A 21,049-nucleotide genomic window follows, 5' to 3' on the forward strand; every position below is an offset into this window, starting at 1 on the left:
GTCACTTTTACCTAGACACCTAACAGCCCACCCGATCTGTCCGATTGCCTCGTTTAGACCCCTCCTCGACAAGCGCCTTTTACATTCATACAACTCCTTTCAAGATAGTGAAACATACCTCACAGATTCACAATGGCAGGAAGAGGAGATAATAAGAATAAGAAACGAACTATGGGGAGGAATCAATACAGGTAGGTTTGCTATAAACACGTGTGGCTGTCGTGAAGCTTTCTGACTAAGTCAAGGAAACAAATTATAGATAAACGAGGCCAGAAAGATGGCGAGCATGCCCAGAAAAAGCGCAAGTTGGATGACGGAGAACAGCCTGCACCAATATATGCTACCCATTTCTCTGCCGAGGATATTGCAGAGGAGCAAAGACGGCCGAAAAAGAAGGTTGCAGTCATGATAGGCTACTCTGGAACTGGTTATCATGGAATGCAATTGTAAGCTATATCAGCGACTTTTTTTCTTCTCCAGTGGTCTTAACCGTTTGACTTAGGAGTCCCAAGGACAAGACGATTGAAGGCGACCTCTTCGCGGCCTTTGTGGCCGCTGGCGCAATCTCCAAGGCCAACGCAGCGGACCCCAAGAAGTCTTCGCTCGTCAGGTGTGCTCGCACAGACAGAGGCGTTCATGCTGCTGGAAATGTCGTGTCACTGAAACTGATTGTCGAGGACTCCGATATCGTTCAAAAGATCAACGAGCACCTGAACCCCCAAATTCGCGTGTGGGGTTATGAGGTCGTGACCAAAAGTTTCAGTGCTTACCAGCTTTGCGACTCTCGCATGTATGAATACCTCATCCCGACACACTGCTTTCTTCCACCGCACCCCAGTACGTATCTGGGCAGGAAGCTACCGGATATTGCAGAACAACATGGCGATTTGGATAACTATCTTGCTCGGCAACACGAAGTCGCCGACTTTTGGAAGGAAATTGACGAGAAAGAGATCAAGCCGATATTGGCCAACGTTCCCGAAGAAATCAGGGCACTGGTACAGGGGGCTCTCTACCTTGAAGACGGCCAAGAAGCCGAGGTTGCCGATGAGGCAGCAAGCAAAGCCGAAGCCGCGACTGCGACTGCGACTGATGAGGATGTTGATCCGTCAGCTGAGGCCGCGCCTGCGACTGATGAGAACGCTGCTCCTTCAGCTGAAGCTGCGACTACGACTGATGAGAATGCTGCTCCATCAACAACTGAAAAGCCGCAGATTGGCAAAAGACCAAGGCCGGCACCTGAGCAGAGGGAAATTGTATACGAAACCATCAAACAAATCAAGGCCGCCTACGTGAAAGCCAAACAAGCATATCGAATCCCAGAAGTCCGTCTCCAAAGAGTCCAGGATGCGCTAGACCAGTACGTGGGCACTCACAATTTCCACAATTACACGATTCAAAAGGAATCCACCGACCCTTCTGCCAAGCGTGTCATCAAGTCCTTCAAAGCCAATCGCCAACCCGTAATCATCAACGGCACAGAATGGGTCAGTCTAAAAGTCCATGGACAAAGTTTCATGATGCATCAAATCAGAAAAATGGTCGCCATGGTCGCGCTGATCGTGCGCTGCGGAGCCGATCCAAAACTCATCCAGGAGACCTACGGTCACACCAGAATATCAATCCCCAAAGCACCTGGTCTGGGTCTTCTCTTAGAACACCCGATCTTCGATACGTACAACAAGAGAGCTGTAGCAGAATTTTCCCGGCAGAAGATCAGCTTTGACAAATATGAGAAGGAAATGAACGAATTCAAACAACGAGAGATTTATGACCGCATGTTCAGAGAAGAACTAGAATCCAATTCGTATGTTGTCACATCATAAAGTCTCTCATTGTTTGCCCCAAATTGACTAACTCCTTTTATAGGTTCGGATATTTCTTCAATCACATTGATCATTACCCAGGAGAGACCTTTTTCTACATCACTTCAGGCGGAATCCCAGCATCTCAAGCCAAAGTAGAGACCTCGTCCAAGGAAGAAGAAGTCAAGGAAGAAGTGATGGCAAAGGTGGACTCGGATTCGGAAGCTGAATTTGCTGGCGAAGAGGGCGGTTGAAATGAAAACACTGAAAGCATCTTGTTGTTTGCGTCATAGGATAGATATGAAAATTTCAACATATCGACTAGCGCTGTAAATTGAGGAATCATAAAAGTTCATTATTTAACAAGTCAAATGAATTATGCATGTGGTTTTTGAATGTTTGATATAACATATGTCTCGACACCTGTTCCTCGTGTTTTGGGTATATACTTGCTCAGTACACGGGCATCTGGAGAGCGATCAAATCCCTAGTCTTTACTGACTGCTTACTTCCACCAGTTGACAAAATCAAATGAACATTCATTTATCATTGCTAGTAACAAATGCTAAGCGGGCAGACAAAAGCGAATGCCAGGGAAAAAAAGAGAAAAAAAAGGTCAAATTCCTCGAGAGAACGCTAATCAACGTGCCAGCAATCGTTGAGAAGGATATCATCCACGAGAAACATTAAATAAAAAAAAGAAAAAGAACGAACGCAAAAAAGCAGCAGGTCAAGTATAATGACAAAAGGGTCTCAAGACAACCACCAAAAATAGTTAACAAGAAAGAAAATCAGAACGGTATAGAATATATCACATCAAGGCCACTGTCGTATTCATCAAAACATCAAAGATCGTGTCTTCTCTCGACGGGCTTCGGGAGAGCGAATCTCCGGCTGTGAAAGGTGATGTTGATGGCGCGGTCGAGATGGATGGGGAGGCGCCTGCATAGCGGGCTCCTCTTTCGTGGCATTATTCGGTGCGCCGTTAGAGACCATAAGGCGATCAAGAGCTTCACGTTTGGCGTGCATGTTCTTTTCATGACGGAAGACAAGCTCCGTCCAAGCTTTTACTTGGCCGGGGCCAGCTGCATAGCCTTTACCAACAGTGTCACAAAGGACTTTCATCCAGCCATCCTTTTCGGAAGGGCTGTCGGCGTAAAAGTCGATAACTTCGCCATTGGCAAATCGTATACGGAATCCTTCCTCGACGAACATATAGCCCTCCTCCTCTTCTGAAAATGCCGACTTTCGCCGTCCGCCTCCTTTAGTCGTTGTCTCTCTCTGGGTGAGGGAAGACTTGTCATCAATCAATTTTGAAGCTTTAGCCAAGTTAATGGTGGCACGCGGTTGACGGGTGACTTCATGGTATGCAGTCAATTTTGCCCCCTGAAGGCGGAAGAATCGTCGTCTCCAGTACTGTGCGGAAGTCATCAATAATCTGTTCCTTTTTTGTTTTCGGAATTTTCGGGGATACTCACGGGACAGTCACCACCTTGTTGCGACAGGAAGCCTTCCCACATACGAGACGCAGTGGCCTCTGCCTCTCGCATCTCTCGGATACAGGCGTTCATGCTCTTAGGCATGTCATCTTCTTTGGCACCAGATGGTTTTGGCACAAACAAAAGTTGTAGTTCCAAGTTTCCGACCTTGTAAGGCGGCCGTTTCTGAATGAGGGTGGAAGAGCTACCCTTCTTGCTCTTCAAACTCGAAGGTTCTTCAGTAGCCCATTCATTGAAGCAAGGAACTTGAACGATATAAGGTCGACCAAAGGCGTGTTTCTCGTGATCGCTCAGAGAAATATAAGCACGAGCAAAGCTACCTTCACGATCAATCAATGATCGCAACTTGTCCCATGGACCTGAGTTGGTCTTGGCTTCCATCTTCTCTTTTTGTTGCTGTTCCATCTGCTGTTTCAACTCCATCTCCTTTCTCTTCTTAGGGGAAGCAAAAACTCGGCTAAAGGCAGATGACTTTTGTTTAGGCACATTTGCAGAGGGAGCGGGTTCCCGGGATTGCCTGAGCATCGTGCCCTCGACCTTCATCTGCAAGGTGAGTTGGAATTCCAAATCATTCTGAACAATGAGTTCAAATTCTTGGCCAATAGGAGCGGTTCTCCCGAGTTCCAGCCACGACGTTGTAACACAATGCAGGCCATTGTCGAGAGTGAGAGCAAATTTATGGCTTTCACCTAGGGTTTGTTAGAAATATTAGGAAGAAGACAAATGCAGTCAATGTATCTTACCCTTCGGCAACGGCAAATCCAAGTCTCTTACACCCACCACTTTAACGAACAGTCGACCTCTCTCTTGCCCATCTTCAACCAAACCGGGACTCTCAGGCTCATCAACCGCAAGCTGAACATCTTGAACATTGCTTTGCATGCCAGGCAAAGGTGGGACTGGTCCAGGAACGGGCTTCTTTTTGATGGCTCCAGGAGCCTTGACGCTTTGGCGACGCATCTTACCGTTCCAGGGCTCAGCGGTCCATGTTGGCTGGCTTATTTTCCGAGATGGTGAACTGGGCGGCTTTGAATCAGGGGTATCAGTGCTAGGACCCGGCATGGGTGGTGGCGGTTCGTCGTCGTCGTTGCTGCTGGTGGCAATGATCACTTTCGTGTTTTGACGCATGAGGTAGCCTCTCTGTCGAATGGCACGACTGTTAGCAAATGATGTTCCAAAATTTGAGAGTCTTAGGTCTCCAGTGGGTTTTGATAAAGGGTATTCCTGGGTTCCGTTATGTGATATGGATCCTGAGAAGAAATGTGTGCTTGTCTGTTTGGAAAGGGCGAGGTCAAACGCAACCTTTTGTGCTTCAATAACTCGATCAAACTCCTTGTCTAACCCGAAGAAGCTTTCACCAGTACTCGTAAATGGAACATCCAACTTAACCAGGCTACTTAGGCGCTGTGTGGTATTTGGAAGAGACAGTTTAGGGGGGGCATCATCGATCTGTTGGTTTTCAAGCTCGGGCTCTTCGGAGTCTTCATGGTCACTATTGGGTTCGGATTCCTTTATCGATGGTGCCATAGAACTCTGAGTGCTGACCTTACGGCGTGCTGCGGCCATAGCTTGTGAATCTGCGGGTGTCAGCGAAGGGCGAGTCTTTAATCCGGTGCCCGGGGCTTTAATAGTGGCAACGGGATCAGGAATAGGTTCTGGCAATGGAAGTTCCTCTTCATCCGATTCCTCTTCAACAGGATGGCGGATCACTGAGTCTGGAGTCGAGGGCTCGCTATCGAAGTCTCCGGTCTGCTCTTCGGGTGTGCTTGGTCGCTGTAAAGTCTCTTGGACGCTGGCTAGATCGAAGTTGAGACCTGCAAAGTCATTTAGGCGTTCGGAATCCTGTTCGGTTGTCTCTGGCTGTTGAGCTGAAAGGTCTTTACCATCATCAGTGTGGCTGGTAGGAACTGGGGTAGTTTGGTCGTCGGTCTCTTCAGATAGACTGCGTTCCTCTTTGATAAGTTCTTTGGAGGAGTTTCTTGAATACTCGCTGTCGTTATCGTTTAACTGAACGTTACTTTCTGCTGTGGGCAATGGCAAGCCGTGAGCCTCAGGGCCATAATACTCTGGTAGATTATAGATATCTTCATCGTCACTTTGCTCTTCCTTGATGTCGATGTCACTGTCATCTAGTCGGTCTTCCAGAGATGGAATCGGGATGTCAGGATCGTAAGGAGAGCGAAAAGGCGGTGGGCTGGATTCAAATGGAGAAGAATAGTCATGGGTATCATCCTCATCATAACTCATGTCTTGATTGGCTTTCAGGTTTCGCAAGATATCCTCCCTGGAGATTTGTGGGGGGGTCGCTACTTCGTTTGCCCCAGGCTCAGATGATTGCCTACCATCAGAGTCAAGACCGGCACTTCTTTCACGAGCCCCAGCCCTCCTCATGCGCCTTTCTCTCTGTCGGTCAGCCTCAGATTGCGGGCTATCGTGCTCACTTCCGTGGAGCATCATGAGACGAAGTCTCTCTTCTAGAGGTAGAGAATGCTGATCCTTTCCAGTGAAATCTGTCTTTGAACAAGACGCTGGGGCTGGAGGAGATGGCAACACCCGCTGGCTACCGCTGGCTCGTTCGAACGCAGCTGAAAGCTTGCCAGGAGTGGTAGGTCCAGATGGCTGATCCTGGGTTGAAGCAGAAGGCAAAGGTGGAAGCGGGCGTTTTTCGCCATTGGAATCGAGAGACTCAACCCGCGATGGTCGACTTGTCGGGGCTGTATTCGCAAGTGGTTGGACTTCTGGGTTTGGACTACCCTCCTCGACAAAAGGGTCTTCGGCTCCATCAACTAAATCGGGATTCGCCGAATCGGGGCTCATGAATCGCCAGTCTTCAGGAAGCACGACTGGTGTCTTTTCTAGGTCTTCGAGAGAAGCATCAAAGCTATCGTCACGATCCAGAGAAGAGCCGCGATCAAAGCTCATTTCAACTTCATCCTCATCGAATTCATAGCTTCCTTCACGTGATTCTGATGCAATTGAGGATAAATCAGGCGTGGTCATTTCATATTCATTGATTTGAGGAGGCGCTACGTCAAAGGTAACGCTTTTAGGGTTCCTGTCGACAAATTGCAAAGACGCCTGCTCCACGTCTGACCAGATATCGTTCTCCGGGTCAAATTTTTTATTTCCAAAACGAGTGGCTTTGGACAGACTTGATTTGGGGGGCGACGGTTGCTCCTTGCTTGGTGAAGGAGGTCTGCGTTGTGGGGAATCTGGGGCTTCATCAATCTGGTACTGACCATCCTGCTTGATAAATGAGGATTCAGACTGGATATCGCTCTGGCTACGAGCGTGAAAAGACCGCCCTGGGGCCAATGGGCGATCGGGAAGGGTAACATGTGCAGGATCATACTCGTTGTTCATTTCACGAGCAATGATACTGCTGTTCTTGACGCGAGACGCCCTTTTGAGGTTTTCAATGGACGCGCGCTTTGACGGAGAATAAGGAACTTCTGGATCGTATGGCTTGGTGTTTTCTGAATTCATGGATTGAAAGGACGACACCGACTCGCGACCCTGCCAAAAGAGGCGTGGTGAGTATGTGTTGAACGGGGACGAGTCAAAAGGCGATGAGCCTAATGTCATCTACAGTTCTGTTAATAATGGCTTGATTACATCATTCTGTAGGATATGATGGTCGGTACCTTTCCTGGCTGGTTCCAGCTTGGAGAGTTCCGCCGTTGAGTCATTGGGCTCAACTCGGACAGCGGGCGCGGCGTACCAGAGCCCATTTTGACGCGATTTACTTGTTGCTGTACACCCAGTGTCACGTTAGCAAGCTGCCCGCAATCGTTCTCTCTTGTCAGCCGCTAGTACGTACCTTTGTCTACGGGACACGATTCGTAGCTGGCGGCGGAAAAGTTGAAAGTCGATGTGGATAATGTCGACGGTGGGGGATTGGCAAAATAAAGATTTCAATTGGAATGCTCTGGCATAACAAGAGCCACTAGCATGAATCTGGGGCGGTGTGATGTCGGGAACACGTCGGTGGAGGATTCTATCTCGGGTCTCGTGGCTGGCGTGCAAGAGACATGAGAAGAGCTCCGGGATATGCTGTATAAAGAACGGCGATGAAAGCTATTGTCCGGCAAGACGAAATGGGCATAAAGAATGAGACCTTGCAAGATGGGAAAACAAGGACGCAGGAGGTTAAGAGGCGGCGGGCTGGAGTGTTGACAAGCGGGCAGGCGTTGCCCGGGACAACGCGCGTCGAGTCCGCATGTGACTGGTCAACTAATTCTCCGCGTCTTGGCCTGCGCTAGGCCCGATCCGGCGTAGACCGGCTCGCCCCTTCCTTAGCTTTTTTTTTTTTTCCCTTCGCGTCGACTGAAGTCCAGACTCTCACGCGGTGGTGGAGCGAAACACAGAAACACTTCATCTCGCAACAGAAACAAAGGTACGTTGGAGGTTCTGCAAGGAGCTCTATATCCCTGCTGCCCTAGTTTCCACAGCGGACTCAATCATGTCCAGCTGCCTCTTGTGCCGCAGTAGAGCTACTTTCATCCGACAACCGATTCTCCTGCCATCGGCCCCGACATCACATCAGCCATGGCTGCGATGGTCATCGTCCGACCTGCGGCGCCGGCCGTCCCGAATGAGACTGTCGCCAAATGTTGCTAGGCCAGCCTTGAAACCGAGCGGCGACAAAAAACGCAGTCGCAACGACCGGGGCCCGTGGGCGAACACGAATCAAACTGAGGCACGCTTGAATGGTACTACAAAGTCAAGGTCGCAGTCTGCCTTGAAGCGGTCGTCGCATCGAAATGAAGCGAAGACTCCGAAAGAGGAGGACTCGCCTTTGTATAAGGCGCTGAAGATGCAGACTGCGCTGGCTCCGATGACCTACCATTTGCGCACTTCCATTAAGGAGAAGATAGCCAGCGTCATGAGCTTTGATCAGTTCGGTCTTCTGCCTGTCGTGCAAGATGCAATAGCCACCCAGGCTCTTCCTACGCTAGTTGACCTCACGCCTACCCCGATCCAGAAAGTCGCCATTCCCGCATTACTAGAAGGAAGTGACCAGAAAAACAAGCCGAAGAAGAAGAGGAGCAAGGATGAGGACATGAATTACAGCTATGACCAGTATCTACTGGCGGCAGAAACGGGTTCTGGGAAGACTTTGGCATATCTAGTGCCTATTATCGACATGATCAAACGGAGTGAGATCGCCGAACAGGAAGTGAAGGAGAAGGAGGAGGAAGCCAAGGCACGAGAAGCGGCTCTCAAACCCACTCCTAAAGTCCCTCAAATTGAGCCACCAGAGCTATCTGAGAACCTCATCTCAACCGCCGGACGTCCGAGAGCAATTATTCTAGTTCCGACATCAGAACTAGTACGCCAAGTTGGCACCAAAGTCAAGGATTTTGCCCATGCAGTGAAATTCCGTTCTGGCCGGATCACCTCAGATGACTCAGCTCGCAAGATTAGAAACACGATATTCAATCCTATTGGTATCGATATCCTCGTTTCGACTCCGCATCTACTGGCCTCGATCGCCAAGACTGACCCTTATGTCTTGAGCCGTGTCGAGTATATCGTTGCAGATGAAGCAGACTCAATGCTCGACAAATCTTTTGCGCCCATCACCAATGAGATCATTGACAAATCCGCACCTTCTCTCAAAAAACTTATTCTTTGCTCCGCTACCATCCCTCGCAGCCTTGATACTATCCTTCGCAGCAAGTATCCTGACATTCGCCGTCTAGCTACGCCAAATCTTCACGCGATTCCACGCAGAGTGCAACTCGGTGTGATTGATATCGACAAGGATCCGTATCGTGGGAATCGCAGCTACGCTTTGTCTGATATTATCTGGTCTCTCGGCAAAGCTGGCGGTGATGAAACAATGGGACATTTAACCAGATACATGGAACCGGAAGTCAAGAAAATCCTCGTATTCGTGAACGAACGTGAGGAGGCTGAAGAGGTGGCTAAATATCTTCAAGAGAAAAACATCGACGCCGTTGCATTTTCTCGCGATTCAGAGAAACGTCAGGCCGAAATTCTGTCCGAGTTTACGCAGCCGAGACGCGCCCCAACTACAGAAGAGATTCTCGAAAAACAACGAGAGAATCGTATGGAGAGATCTTCAATTCCTTTTGTCATGGAGGAAAAAGATTCCAGGCCAAACATCTCGCGCAAGTTGCCAAATACAAAGGTTATGGTGACCACGGACCTCGGTTCTCGTGGAATCGATACGCTGCCCGTCAGAACCGTCATTTTGTATCATGTGCCACACACAACAATCGACTTTATCCACCGACTAGGCCGTGTTGGACGAATGAATAAGCGTGGCCGTGGTATTGTCCTTGTTGGCCGGAAAGACCGCAAAGATGTGGTGAGAGAAGTGCGCGATGCCATGTACCTTGGCAAAGCCTTGATTTAGACAATCTCCGTTTTTTTTTTTTCGTTTCGTTGTTGGAATGGGTAAAATGTAACATTATAATCATCATCATCATACATGGGCGGAGTCTGGCTATCTTCATGTACTATATACACGACTTGTTGGCGTGGGATTTGTGTTTGATCTCTACGCATATGTATAAATATGTGCGGTGACGGCTAGCTTGGGTTAGGCTTGTTGCTGCTTTTATGGTTTATTATGTGGTTAATTATTAGTATATCATGGATATTTAATCTACGGTGTAATAAATTTTTAAGAGATGATATACATGTAGCATTTAAAGTATATGCACTACTTGTTTGGCACAACATAATATAGACTCGAGACTCAAGAAAGGCGCGCTCTTATACATACTCCAAAGGTTTCAAATGCCATTTTGTACATTGTTCTATTTAGACTAATATGTAGATATATGTGCTCGCCGTGGTTCTTGAAGAGATCAATGGGTTCTATATGTGGCATGCCGCATGCGTCGGATATCTGCTTCATTGTCCGTACGCGGAAGCAAACAAAGCATTTGGAAACCAGCTTTATTGTTAGCGGACAATGTCAGCTGGTAAATTCTGTTTATAGCAAGAGAGTCAATTCCAGCAAGTTGTCACTCAAATGGTCAATCTTTAGGGGCTGTATCCAGTCTAATACCATAATTGTGGATCGTTATATATACCATTACTCGAGTACATGTAATGCCATATTATTGGCTCCATCGTTCACGATGATAATTATTAATAGACATCTGGAACATTGAAGCATTGACAAACTCGAGGTTCAGCTGAAAGAGAAACATCTGAAGCTCCAAGAATTCAATGTTGTTGTTACCTTGGTGGGCTTACCAACAGTCTGATGTCGCGGGGTGTTATACCGATCACCGATTTCAAGCCAATACTAATTTGGGTTGAAACTAGATTCTAGATGGCATTGACAATACGCTTGGCCTCTAGTTCAGCTCAAAATCTCCGCTTATACTCCGTACATACATTACATAGACGGCTGACCTCAGCGGCTCAGTCAGGCCCCCGCCCCTAGATCGATCCTTTGTTCAAACTTCTAACTTGTAAGCAATCGCGGAATTGCCCCGTTCAATTTTACGCCCAGCTGGGCGATCTGCGTATTTCTGTTTTAGGTTTTAGTAAGCCCGGACAGTTACACAGGTGATATCATTGTTTTTTGGTTCTTTTCTTTCTTTTTTGTCCAGCTGGGCCCTTGAACGAAAAACACAACACAGCGCGCGCAATGGCGTGAATCATCCGGACAACCATTGACTGACTACGTACGAGCCTACCACCAACACCAGCACAATTGACATAGTCCCATCACGATGGAGTCCGAAGATGCTGTGACGACGGAGAAACCGACCGCGAGTCGGTCGCAAGCGACCATGGCCGTGGTGGCCCTCACCGGCATTAGCTTTCTCAACACCATGGGTTCCGGCATGTTAACAGTTGCGCTTCCACACATTGCAAAAGACGTTGGACTTGCCCAAAATATTCTGCTATGGCCCGCATCCGTATACGCGCTTGCAGCAGGATGCACGCTGTTGATTTTTGGATCGGTCGCCGACGTCGCTGGCGATAAACCTGTGTGGCTCACTGGAAGCATTCTGTATACCTTTTTCACCCTCGGTTGCGGACTGGCTCAGACGGCCGCCCAGTTGATCGCGTTTCGCACCTTGCTGGGTATCTCCATTGCAATGTGTCTGCCCTCCGCGGTCAGCTTGATGACGCGCACATTTCCTCCTGGAAAATTGCGCAATATTGGCTTCGCGGCAATGGGCATGGGCCAGCCGTTGGGATACTCGGTTGGCTTGATTCTGGGTGGTGTCTTTTCAGATTCGATTGGGTGGCGCTATGGGTTTTATATCAGTGCTATCCTCAATGGAATCCTGTGCGTCGTGGCTTTCTGGTGTCTGCCCCAATTGGACATTCCAAGCCCAAAGGCGATTCTTAAAGGCTGTTTGGAGATTGACTGGGTCGGTGCTGTCATGGTCAGCATTTCACTTGGATTGATTTCGTTTGTCCTTGCGTATGTTTTCACCCCTTTGCGCAGATTCGATTGGATGGAAAATGCTAATCTTAAGGAAATACCTCTCAGGCAACTTACGAATAACTACCATAGCATCGGAGACGGATACATCATCGCTCTACTTGTGATATCGATTGTGCTGCTCCCAGCATTTTCTCTATGGGCAGGATGGCGAGAGCGGAGGAATCTCCCAGCGCTGATCCCAAACAGCTTGTGGAAGAATTCTACATTTACATCGACGTGTATCATCGTGTTTTTCACCTGGGCGGTGTTTAATGCTTTTCAATACTTTTCTTCTCTCTAGTAAGTCAGACACCTCCTCTCTGCAAAAGACATGGCTGATTATATCCAGTTTCCAAAAAGTCCAGAATAAGTCCGCCTTGGCGTCCTCAGTCCGCTTCATACCAATGGTGGTTGTTGGCGCCGCCACAAATATCTTTACTGGGTTTGTAGTGGACAAAATCCAAGTGAGGACTTTGGTCCTCGTCTCGGCCATTATCAGTACTGTGCCAGCTCTCTTGATGGCCTTGGTCAAGCCAGAATGGGGATACTGGCGGGGGCCATTCGTGGCAATGCTTCTTAGCCCTCTACACCCTGACGGTATGTGCTGGCCCCGTTTTGTCCCCCGTCCTTGTATCTGTTTTTCATGGAAACCTTTCGAAACATGTGCAGCTAACTATGGGTCCACTATAGTGCTCTTCACCGTCTCAAACCTAATCATCTCTCAAGCCTACCCCGGCAAAAACCAATCCCTCGCCGGGGCCGTATTCAACTCAGTCTCACAGGTGGGGAACTCCGTTGGTTTGGCAGTGAGTGCTGTCATAGCGGCATCCGTGACAGACCACTCGGCAAACTATGACCTCGAGAAAGGCTACCAGGCTGCCTTTTGGCTGATGTTTGCGGCCATGATAGTAGTGTGCATTGTCAGCTTTTTTGGCTTACGCAGTGGAGGTAAGGTTGGTAAGAAGTCTGAATAGATAGGAAAAGAAAGCAAAAAAAAAAAAAAAAAAAAAAAAAAACACATGTAGCGTATGGTTACATATGATTCTCCAAAGTTGTTACTATTATTCCCGGAATTGTTATTTCACCGATTGCCGAGTTTCGAATTTATTTTTTATTTGTGTTTTGCGTGCTTAGCGAAAGGATTGTGTCCATGCGACATCAGGTTACATTATATTCGTGTTGATATATGTGAACGCCGTTTAGATATCGATTGTGTTACTATCATGGCCTCATGCAATAATCCCTGCAATCGCGTGCTTGCTGACAGCCTGACATCGGGTCAAGGTTTCTGGAATATACATTTTATGCTATGTACTAGTATTCCGTACAGTAGTACAAAACAGTCAAAGCATTATTACTAGGGCAATACCGTTGACATCTCCATATGATCGCCCTCGACGCTGAGACCGTTGAATATCACCGTAAGATAAGAGGGGGGGCATTACCATCTGCTGGGATAAATAGGCCACAGCTATTGGTATTAATACCACTAACAAAGGCTCTGACAAATTCTATTTTAGGAGGCTAAAGAATATAATAAGCACTAGCATGGGTATAAACACCGGGACATGGAATCAAAATTGAATCCGTCAAAGTGGCATTTGCTTATACTACATGACATACTAGAACGGGTTAGGTTGTATTAGGGTTTGCGCTAATTCGAATAGACATGACCACTGACAGTGTATAGAACTGAGACCCACTATAAGGCGAAATAGGGCTGTTTTTTTTTATTTTTTTTACATTTTACATGCCGATGTGATCCACTCAGCGATTTCCTCTCTGTACAGAGTATGTTGTTAGTTATATATACTTTTACACTTGTTTTTGTATTATTATTTAATCCCCTCATAATATAGAACAACATTACATATTAGGGCATATATTGCGCTACACGGCCCGGCGCGTCCCTGATCGTCCTGATCGTCCTGACCCTATCCACATTTACATCATTTTAAGCCGTTCGGGACGGACAAATGCCGGGCGTATGGAATACGGGAGGGAGGCATGTGCGATATTATATTACCTAGCACATGGCCAAGTACGTATCATGGTGGTAATGGCTGGGGCGGCTCTTAGAGCTTATTTACTATGCCGAATAGAGTCAATGCGTATTGCCACATACCACATACGCCTAGAATCGCGTAGAACCGGTAAGCCCCAGCGGGAAACACTTCTAGTACCAGTTTAGCTTTTTCAGGATCTAGACACTTAGCTGAATCCAGCTGAAGAAAGGCCTAATACTACTTACTTTGTGTGCATGAGCTAGTCAATCGGCTGTGGTCGAGAGAGAGAAAAAAAGAAAAAAAAAGGCATGCAATGCCAATCATGCTGGGGGTGACACAACATGATCATTTTTTCAATGCGTATTGTGAAACACAACAATTCTAATACGTCATAAGTTTGTTTGTGTCCAATACTCTCTACTCCATAAATAATCCGTAGCAACTGTACATTGTACCGAACCCGGTTTCACCGAAAGAGTTACCCCGGCACTAGCCCTAAATGTAGGTATGCGAAAGCGTCAAAATGGTTAGTGAGTCTTACTTTTTTTTTAATTATTCTGCCCAGCCTATGTTACACACGTGAAAATGAGTGTATACGCCCTATTATACTGTAAGATACAGAGGTTTCCTTGGGAAGAGAAGACAAAAATAGAAGGTGATACGAAGCTAACAGTCCCCTAATCGACTAAAACCACAAATCACGGCTCGCGTATCTAAGTTTGTTTCCTTGTTTTACTTTGAAAATGTAATATTGTGTACTTACCACCATCAAAGCCGTAAATACAAGGCGTTTGGGGAGGGAGGGGCACGGATATATGTCAGTTATATATTACAATAACAGAACAGGCTTCGTCTGTATCCGCAAATGACTTTTCTTCTTAACCTTAGCGGATCTCATAAGAACCAAATCGTGTTAGCTAGCAGGGAACGGTGGAAACGCGGTTCCTAAAAGGTCCCGTCAGATGAGACGAAGCAGAAGGTGACTCTTTGAATTATAAAAAGGGGCTGCCCGACGCCCTTATCTTGCAGGGATTTAATGGAAGTTTGACTTACACTAAAAAGTCGAATACCGGGGTTTTATTTTCACTTAACTTCTCTTCTCAGTGTATCCTCAGTTTTATAGGTCTCTCACTATGCCTTCCAAAGTTGTCATTGTGGGTGCTGGCCCTGTCGGGGCGTTGGCTGGACTGTATGCAGCTCAGCGGGGGATGGATGTTGAAATATATGAGCTGAGAGACGGTGAGTAAGGCATGAAAACTATACATATATGTCAATGTATTGGCTCGAGTTTTCCTTTTATATCACTTGAACCAACTGTGCCCATTCAATGCCGATATCTCTACTTGGTTCTCCCCCATTCAGAGCGAGAATATTATCTGACAAAAATTTCATGATTAGACCTCCGTTTGTCAACCGCAGTACCGCTCAACTACACCAAATCAATCAACCTGACCCTCTCCGAACGAGGCATCCAGGCGCTCAAACACAGCGGACGCAACAGTCTGGTCGACGATATTTTGAACAAAACCGTCCCCGTGCATGCTCGAATGGTGCACGGGAAGAACAAAACGAAGTTAACGACAAGCCGAATGGCATACGATATTAAAAAGGAGGCTTTGCATGTGATAGACCGGGCACAGCTGAACAAGTCCCTGTTGCATGGGCTTTCCAGCTTCCCCAATGTCCGCGTCTTTTATAATCACAAGCTGGCCTCGTTGAACTTGAAAGAGAAAGTTGCCACCTTTAAGGACACCAGCGTCAAGGATGCCGAAGATAACAACGTGCACAAGGTCAACTTTGATTTGATCATTGGTGCTGATGGCGCATACTCGGTCACTCGGTACCATCTTTCGCGCTACACAAAGCTGAGCATCAACCAGTCATGGCTTGACATTTATTGGTGCGAGTTTGCTATGCCAAAGGGCCATGGACTGCCACTAGACTGCTTGCATCTTTGGCCTCAGAAGGACTTTATGTTCATTGCCCTTCCTGACAAAGTGAGAACCCTTTCTTGCTTAAAAAGAAATCCCATTAACGATATTGTAGGAAGGAACATTTACCTGTAATCTCTTCGCCTCGGAAAGCATTTTCAAATCGTTGAAATCCTCCGGCAAAATCGTCGAGTTCTTCCACGAGCACTTCCCTGGCGTCACACCGGGCCTCATCACAACCGAGAGCCTACAGGGGCAGTTCTTGAAAAACAACTATTTCCCTCTTATGGATATCCGCTGCTCGCCATACCACTACGGCGACTCGTGCGTCCTCGTGGGCGATGCCGCACACGCCATGGTACCTTTCTACGGCCAAGGACTGAATACTGGATTAGAGGATGTGCGCATTCTTTTCGAGAACTATCTCGACCGAAGCAACATGTTTACTCAAACCTAAAACAGCATTATATAAAAGCCGCTGCCCTTGGATCTACCGGAAGCAGCGCCGAGCCCATGGAAGCACTTCTTCAGCAATACACCCAATTCCGCCAGCCGGATGTGCACGTTATCAACAACCTTGCTCTGAAAAACTATCACGAGATGCGCCGTGGTGTTTTGACCATCTCGTACAAGGTCCGCAAGCTGATTGAAGAGACTCTCTGCCTTTATGTGCCGCAGCTCGGCTGGGCGACCCAGTACCGTAATGTGGCTTTTACCACCATGCGGTATACCGAAGTCGCCGAAAAGGTTGAGAAGCAAGGGCTCATTTTGCAAATTGCATCCGTGATGATTTTTGCGTTTATGGCTATTGCCTTTTTTTGGGTTACTTTATTGGTTTTGGGTAGCAACCCGGCCGTTCCTTCGCTCCCGATGATATTTGCTTGATTTTTTTTTGGGCAAGGGAGGTCTAGGTGTATTTATTTTCACTAGTCTTTTGATTTCTCTTTGAATATTTTTTGGGGAGTGAAGGTGTATGTGAAATCCTGGGTTAGATTTGTCAGAATTGATGTTGTAAGATTGCATTGCAGCTCGCGAGAATTTATTAGTTCTCTCCAAGTATTTTTATTTCACGGAATATTAAACTTTTATACATTAAATTAAAAAAAAGATAGGTGGACTGAAGACAATATTTGAACGTTAATCTATTGATAAAATGTTCTCAACCGATCGAATACTATTAGGGCTAGTTCAATGTTCCAATGTTGTGAAGATAGAGTTAATAAATTGTTGACTAATGGAATATTGGTTTTTTATTAAGATTAATTTCACAATTAACAATAGTAATAATTAAATGGGGTTGTTATATTATCATACGCAGATATGATCTTAGTAAGACGGTTGTTTATGAAAGCCTATCGTCTATACACGGTAAATTCAAGAACCAAAAACGCTACATACGCAGCAATCAGGACGACGCCTGCTGGGCGACCCAAGCCCAACATGACTATTATGAAAAGCAACGTAGACGACGCCCAGGTAATAGCAAGCTCAAAAAAGGCGAACTTATCATCAACATGGTCTTCGGGCATGCCAGTGACTGCAATGACACCCATGCACAAGGTAAGGAGGAAGATATTGCTTCCGGCAGTACTGGCAACCATAATACCACCATGACCGCGCGAGCCGCTGAGCACTGCTACTAGCTTCTCTGGTAAAGCGGTAGCAAAGGAGAGAATAGTGATGCCGACGACTGTGCCGGAAAGGTTGAGGGAATCTGCAATCGAGCTGGCGCTGTGAGATAGGATATATCCGGAAATCGAAAGTGATGCAAATCCCAAAATCAGCTGGAAGACATGGTAGACAAGCGATCTGCTTCGACGAGTCCGTGTAGTAGGCTCGCCTGTGACTGTGGTGGTGGGTTGGCTATTGTTAAGAAGAGGAGATGTCTCGGAAGTAGCAGCAAGATTATCATGATGATGGCCTTCACCCTCGCTGATGTCACTGTCGCTGTCACTGTCCGACTCGTCCAGTGGAATAGACACCCCTCGATAAATGGCATAGCCAATCGACGCGATATACGCGACAAAGATAGCTATCAAGATACTTCCGGATAACCTATTCAGCCAACCCCAATAACTCAGTGCAACGACGACTGTCGTAATCAGGAAAAGAAAGCCCGTATATACCTTTGCAGTACGATCGAATTGGGCTGGACCAGAACGAAACAAGAGGCCGAGCGAAAACGCGCCCAGGATGTTCGAGATGGTCGAGCCCATGACATTGCCCAGAGCAAGGGGGGTTCGGTGCTGGAGCACTGCAGCGATAACTACTGCGAGCTGGGACAAGCGATTAGTAGCAGGACCTCTGCAACATTTCTAATGGTATGTACCTCTTCATATTCAGCGCCGGCGGTTAGCAGAGCAACGAGGGTTTGCGAGATGCCCAGCCGGCGGCCAACAATGACAGTGTGGTCGACGAATTTATCAGCGCCGTAATCGAGGACAAACGCTCCAGCGATAAAAGTTGCGATGTTGAAAAATAACGCGTCCCAATCCATGATTCCAATGGTTCCATTCACAACATTTGAAGAACATTTGAAGTTGTGAAAAAGTAGAGTTCTGCGTGCCGGGTAATTTAATTAGCGCTAGTGTATCGTTCAGTGTCTAAAGAATGCCTCCAATTTCATTGTACAGTATTACTGCTCTTGCAAAATCTCTCATAAGCACCGCATATTGTATCATTCAACTGATTCACTAATACTACTTCGTAGAGTCCACAAAACGGAGCCATCTTAGAAACATGACTAACAAATCAAACCCATAGTGTACAGGCAAAAAAGAAAATTCGAGCAAAAAGCGACAATAAATGATTAGAATGCCATGGCCATGACATTCAGTCGATACAAATACGACTTCCCCAACAATGTACAAAATGCTCACCGGATACTCCAACCATGCTGGAACAAAAAGAAAAAGAGGAGAAAAGAAAGGAAGCGAAACTGCGGAAAATGTTCATGATACATATTGTTTGGTTCCTTGACAACAGCGTTAATGTCGCTGCATCAGGGTAAATTCGAAACATTCCCCAGTCGGTCAACACCGAAAATGGGGTTGTCAATTGGGTAGTAACTTGTAAATTTTAGAAAAAGGGAAAGAAAGAACAGAACAGAACAGAACAATTCTTTCATACGTTCACCATATTGAAGGATTTCTAAGCGTCGTTTTCTTCCATTGGCGGCATGAGGAGTGATATTGAGATCTACTTCTGACGAAGCGGATTCAAACTCCTGCGAGTGGCTCGAGTGTAGCGCCGTGTTTCGTTGTCACTAAATTCTGTCTCGCTCCGGGCATCAGAAGAAGGCTCAGGCGTAGGAGTGGCACCATGAATAACACCGCGAGTCTTGCGGCTAATTTTGGCTTCTTGATCGTTGCTCAGAAATCGGTGGACGGTCCGGTGATCCATCACCCGCTCTTCATCATCATCTGGGCCGTCGAGATCGGTTTTGGGCCAGCGAAATCCGTACAGCTTGGAATGGCGCTCACACCGAGGACATTCCTTGCGTGTCTGATACGCGTTTTCTTGCAAGAACCAGGACGGGCACGTCTGGCATTCGACCCATCGGTCGTAGCGCTGGGCAAGGAGTTTGGCAGTTTTGGTATAGTCACCGGGTGTTCGAACGCCAGAGGTTGACACCTCGTCTTCGACCGAGGGAAGTGGCACTTTGACGTCGAGCTTTTCCTTGGATTCCGCCTGCGTTTCAGTGGTCTGAGACGGCTCTGTACTCGTACAACTGTCTGTAGAAGGATTTAATGTCTGGCTATTTTCAGCAGAATCAGGCGCCGATTTTTCATTGTCGGTTCGGACGGATTTGATCTTGACGTTAGAACCATTTTCAGAAAGCGACGTGGGTGCCGTGGACGCAGACTGTTGACTTTCATCCGAAGAAGAGCGAGTTGAATCCCGGTCTGCCGCTGCGGTTGTACTGTTATCCCCCTCCACGGTGCGTTCACTGTCTAGACGTTTTTCATGAGCTAGACTGGAGAGATTCTGATCCAGTTGAGCCAGAAAGGATGGGTCTTGGGCAGATTCGGTTGTCTCGGATATTAATATCTCTTCCCGGAGCTTGGATTTCTGTCGTTCAAACCTGCCCTTCTTGGATGGCGTAGAAGGGCTACATGTATTGCTGTGTTCGTCGAACTTTCTCTTCTTGGTTGTAGGTGGCTCGATTGCATCTCGGAGTGTCGAATTCTGATGGTCACATTTAGATTCTCTGGGCGGAGTTGGGTATACAGACGAGTCGTGATCAGTATCGGCGTCAACATCGGCTTTTCGTTTTTGAGATCGAACAGATTTTGGAGATTCAAGTGTCGCCAGTTCTCCCTCGTCGCGTGCAGGTGTCGAGACTTGACTCGCAGGCGCAGACATTGACGGCGACCATCCGTTGCGAATGGCACGCTCGCAGCTCTCGCACAGACACTCGCAATTGTCGCTGCCAAAGTAGTCTTCTCCGTACGAAACTGTTATTTCCTCACCAGCTTCGATATCGCGAACGGCCACAACCTGCATTCCGTCGGACCCTCGTGTGGCCAGTCGCCCATTTGCGTCGCAGTCGTGGTTTGCGAAACGCGCAGGTCCCAAAAACAGCGACGGGCTTTTCCTCCGGCTCGACATGACGATGCTGAAATCCTTGCGGTTGAGGTCGAGGTCGAGTTCCTCCTGTCGCGTCATGGATACGAGCGTTCCGCACAAAAACTTGATTTCCTGGTCCCTTTTAATGTCTCTGCGCGCAACCACGGTGGCTTCGTGTTCGGTGATGGTGTATCGGTTCGTAGTCGAGATTTCAAATGGGCAGTCCGGAAGGTAGATATTAATGTATTTGCGAAGATGTCGTTTAAACCATTCTCGTTCTCGGTCATTGGGCAAGCGCTGGAGATAGTTTCTGAGGCCAGTCATCGCGAGCAGGTCCTGTTCGGCCGCGCGAATATCCTTGCCCACGATCACCTTGTGCAGTAGCAGTCGGGCAACATCGTCCTCGTGTATTCCTCTTGCCGGCGCAAACTTGGTTCGGTTTTTGCGAATCGTGGTCCAGAAATAGGCCTAGGTGAATCTGGTCTTAGCATTCGCTGTTGTTCGCAGAGATCAGACGAAAACTTACGCGATCAATGAGAGCGTCTGTCGCAACGTCGTCATAACTGGCTAGCTTGGCCAACGTCAGGCGCTCTCGCTGGTCCACCGATGGACTGGACCTAGCCTTTGCTGAAGGCATGACGAGCGAAGCGCCGTATTTCGAGAAAAAAGAAACCACCCTGGAATATGCGATTGGGGCGTCGTCAAGCCTGGGTGTCGAGGGGTTGGTGTTCTAAATGAGCGTAGGGCGTGCCGAAGGAAGGGAGATGAGTAAAGAGCGGTTAAGAGGTGGAAGTGCAGTTGCTGATACAGA

General features: G+C 47.5%; 6 protein-coding genes across 6 annotated transcripts; 4 read left to right on the forward strand and 2 right to left on the reverse strand.

The window, feature by feature from the left end:
* Positions 1–132: 132 nt before the first annotated feature.
* On the forward strand, positions 133–2,059 carry TRUGW13939_06225 (uncharacterized protein; the record flags this gene model as incomplete). The annotated part of the gene is made up of 4 exons (XM_035489379.1): positions 133–191; positions 246–446; positions 503–1,807; positions 1,870–2,059. 4 exons carry the CDS (start codon positions 133–135, stop codon positions 2,057–2,059), a joined length of 1,755 nt encoding a protein of 584 aa, XP_035345272.1.
* A 583-nt stretch (positions 2,060–2,642) lies between these two features.
* On the reverse strand, positions 2,643–7,035 carry TRUGW13939_06226 (uncharacterized protein; the record flags this gene model as incomplete). The annotated part of the gene is made up of 4 exons (XM_035489380.1): positions 2,643–3,221; positions 3,284–3,993; positions 4,048–6,889; positions 6,949–7,035. 4 exons carry the CDS (start codon positions 7,033–7,035, stop codon positions 2,643–2,645), a joined length of 4,218 nt encoding a protein of 1,405 aa, XP_035345273.1.
* A 731-nt stretch (positions 7,036–7,766) lies between these two features.
* TRUGW13939_06227 (uncharacterized protein) lies at positions 7,767–9,689 on the forward strand (the record flags this gene model as incomplete). Its single annotated transcript, XM_035489381.1, has 1 exon — positions 7,767–9,689. The coding sequence occupies one exon, from the start codon at positions 7,767–7,769 to the stop codon at positions 9,687–9,689; it is 1,923 nt and encodes a 640-aa protein (XP_035345274.1).
* A 1,336-nt stretch (positions 9,690–11,025) lies between these two features.
* Positions 11,026–12,706, forward strand: TRUGW13939_06228 (uncharacterized protein; the record flags this gene model as incomplete). Its single annotated transcript, XM_035489382.1, has 4 exons — positions 11,026–11,729; positions 11,799–12,032; positions 12,082–12,329; positions 12,423–12,706. The coding sequence occupies 4 exons, from the start codon at positions 11,026–11,028 to the stop codon at positions 12,704–12,706; spliced, it is 1,470 nt and encodes a 489-aa protein (XP_035345275.1).
* Positions 12,707–14,871: 2,165 nt separating this feature from the next.
* On the forward strand, positions 14,872–16,554 carry TRUGW13939_06229 (uncharacterized protein; the record flags this gene model as incomplete). The annotated part of the gene is made up of 4 exons (XM_035489383.1): positions 14,872–14,977; positions 15,137–15,735; positions 15,785–16,069; positions 16,132–16,554. The coding sequence occupies 4 exons, from the start codon at positions 14,872–14,874 to the stop codon at positions 16,552–16,554; spliced, it is 1,413 nt and encodes a 470-aa protein (XP_035345276.1).
* Positions 16,555–17,935: 1,381 nt separating this feature from the next.
* Positions 17,936–20,875, reverse strand: TRUGW13939_06230 (uncharacterized protein; the record flags this gene model as incomplete). Its single annotated transcript, XM_035489384.1, has 3 exons — positions 17,936–18,227; positions 18,872–20,706; positions 20,765–20,875. 3 exons carry the CDS (start codon positions 20,873–20,875, stop codon positions 17,936–17,938), a joined length of 2,238 nt encoding a protein of 745 aa, XP_035345277.1.
* Between the last annotated feature and the right edge of the window lie 174 nt (positions 20,876–21,049).

This window comes from Talaromyces rugulosus, chromosome III (assembly GCF_013368755.1).
Source record: "Talaromyces rugulosus chromosome III, complete sequence".
Classification (NCBI taxonomy): Eukaryota; Fungi; Ascomycota; class Eurotiomycetes; order Eurotiales; family Trichocomaceae; genus Talaromyces; species Talaromyces rugulosus.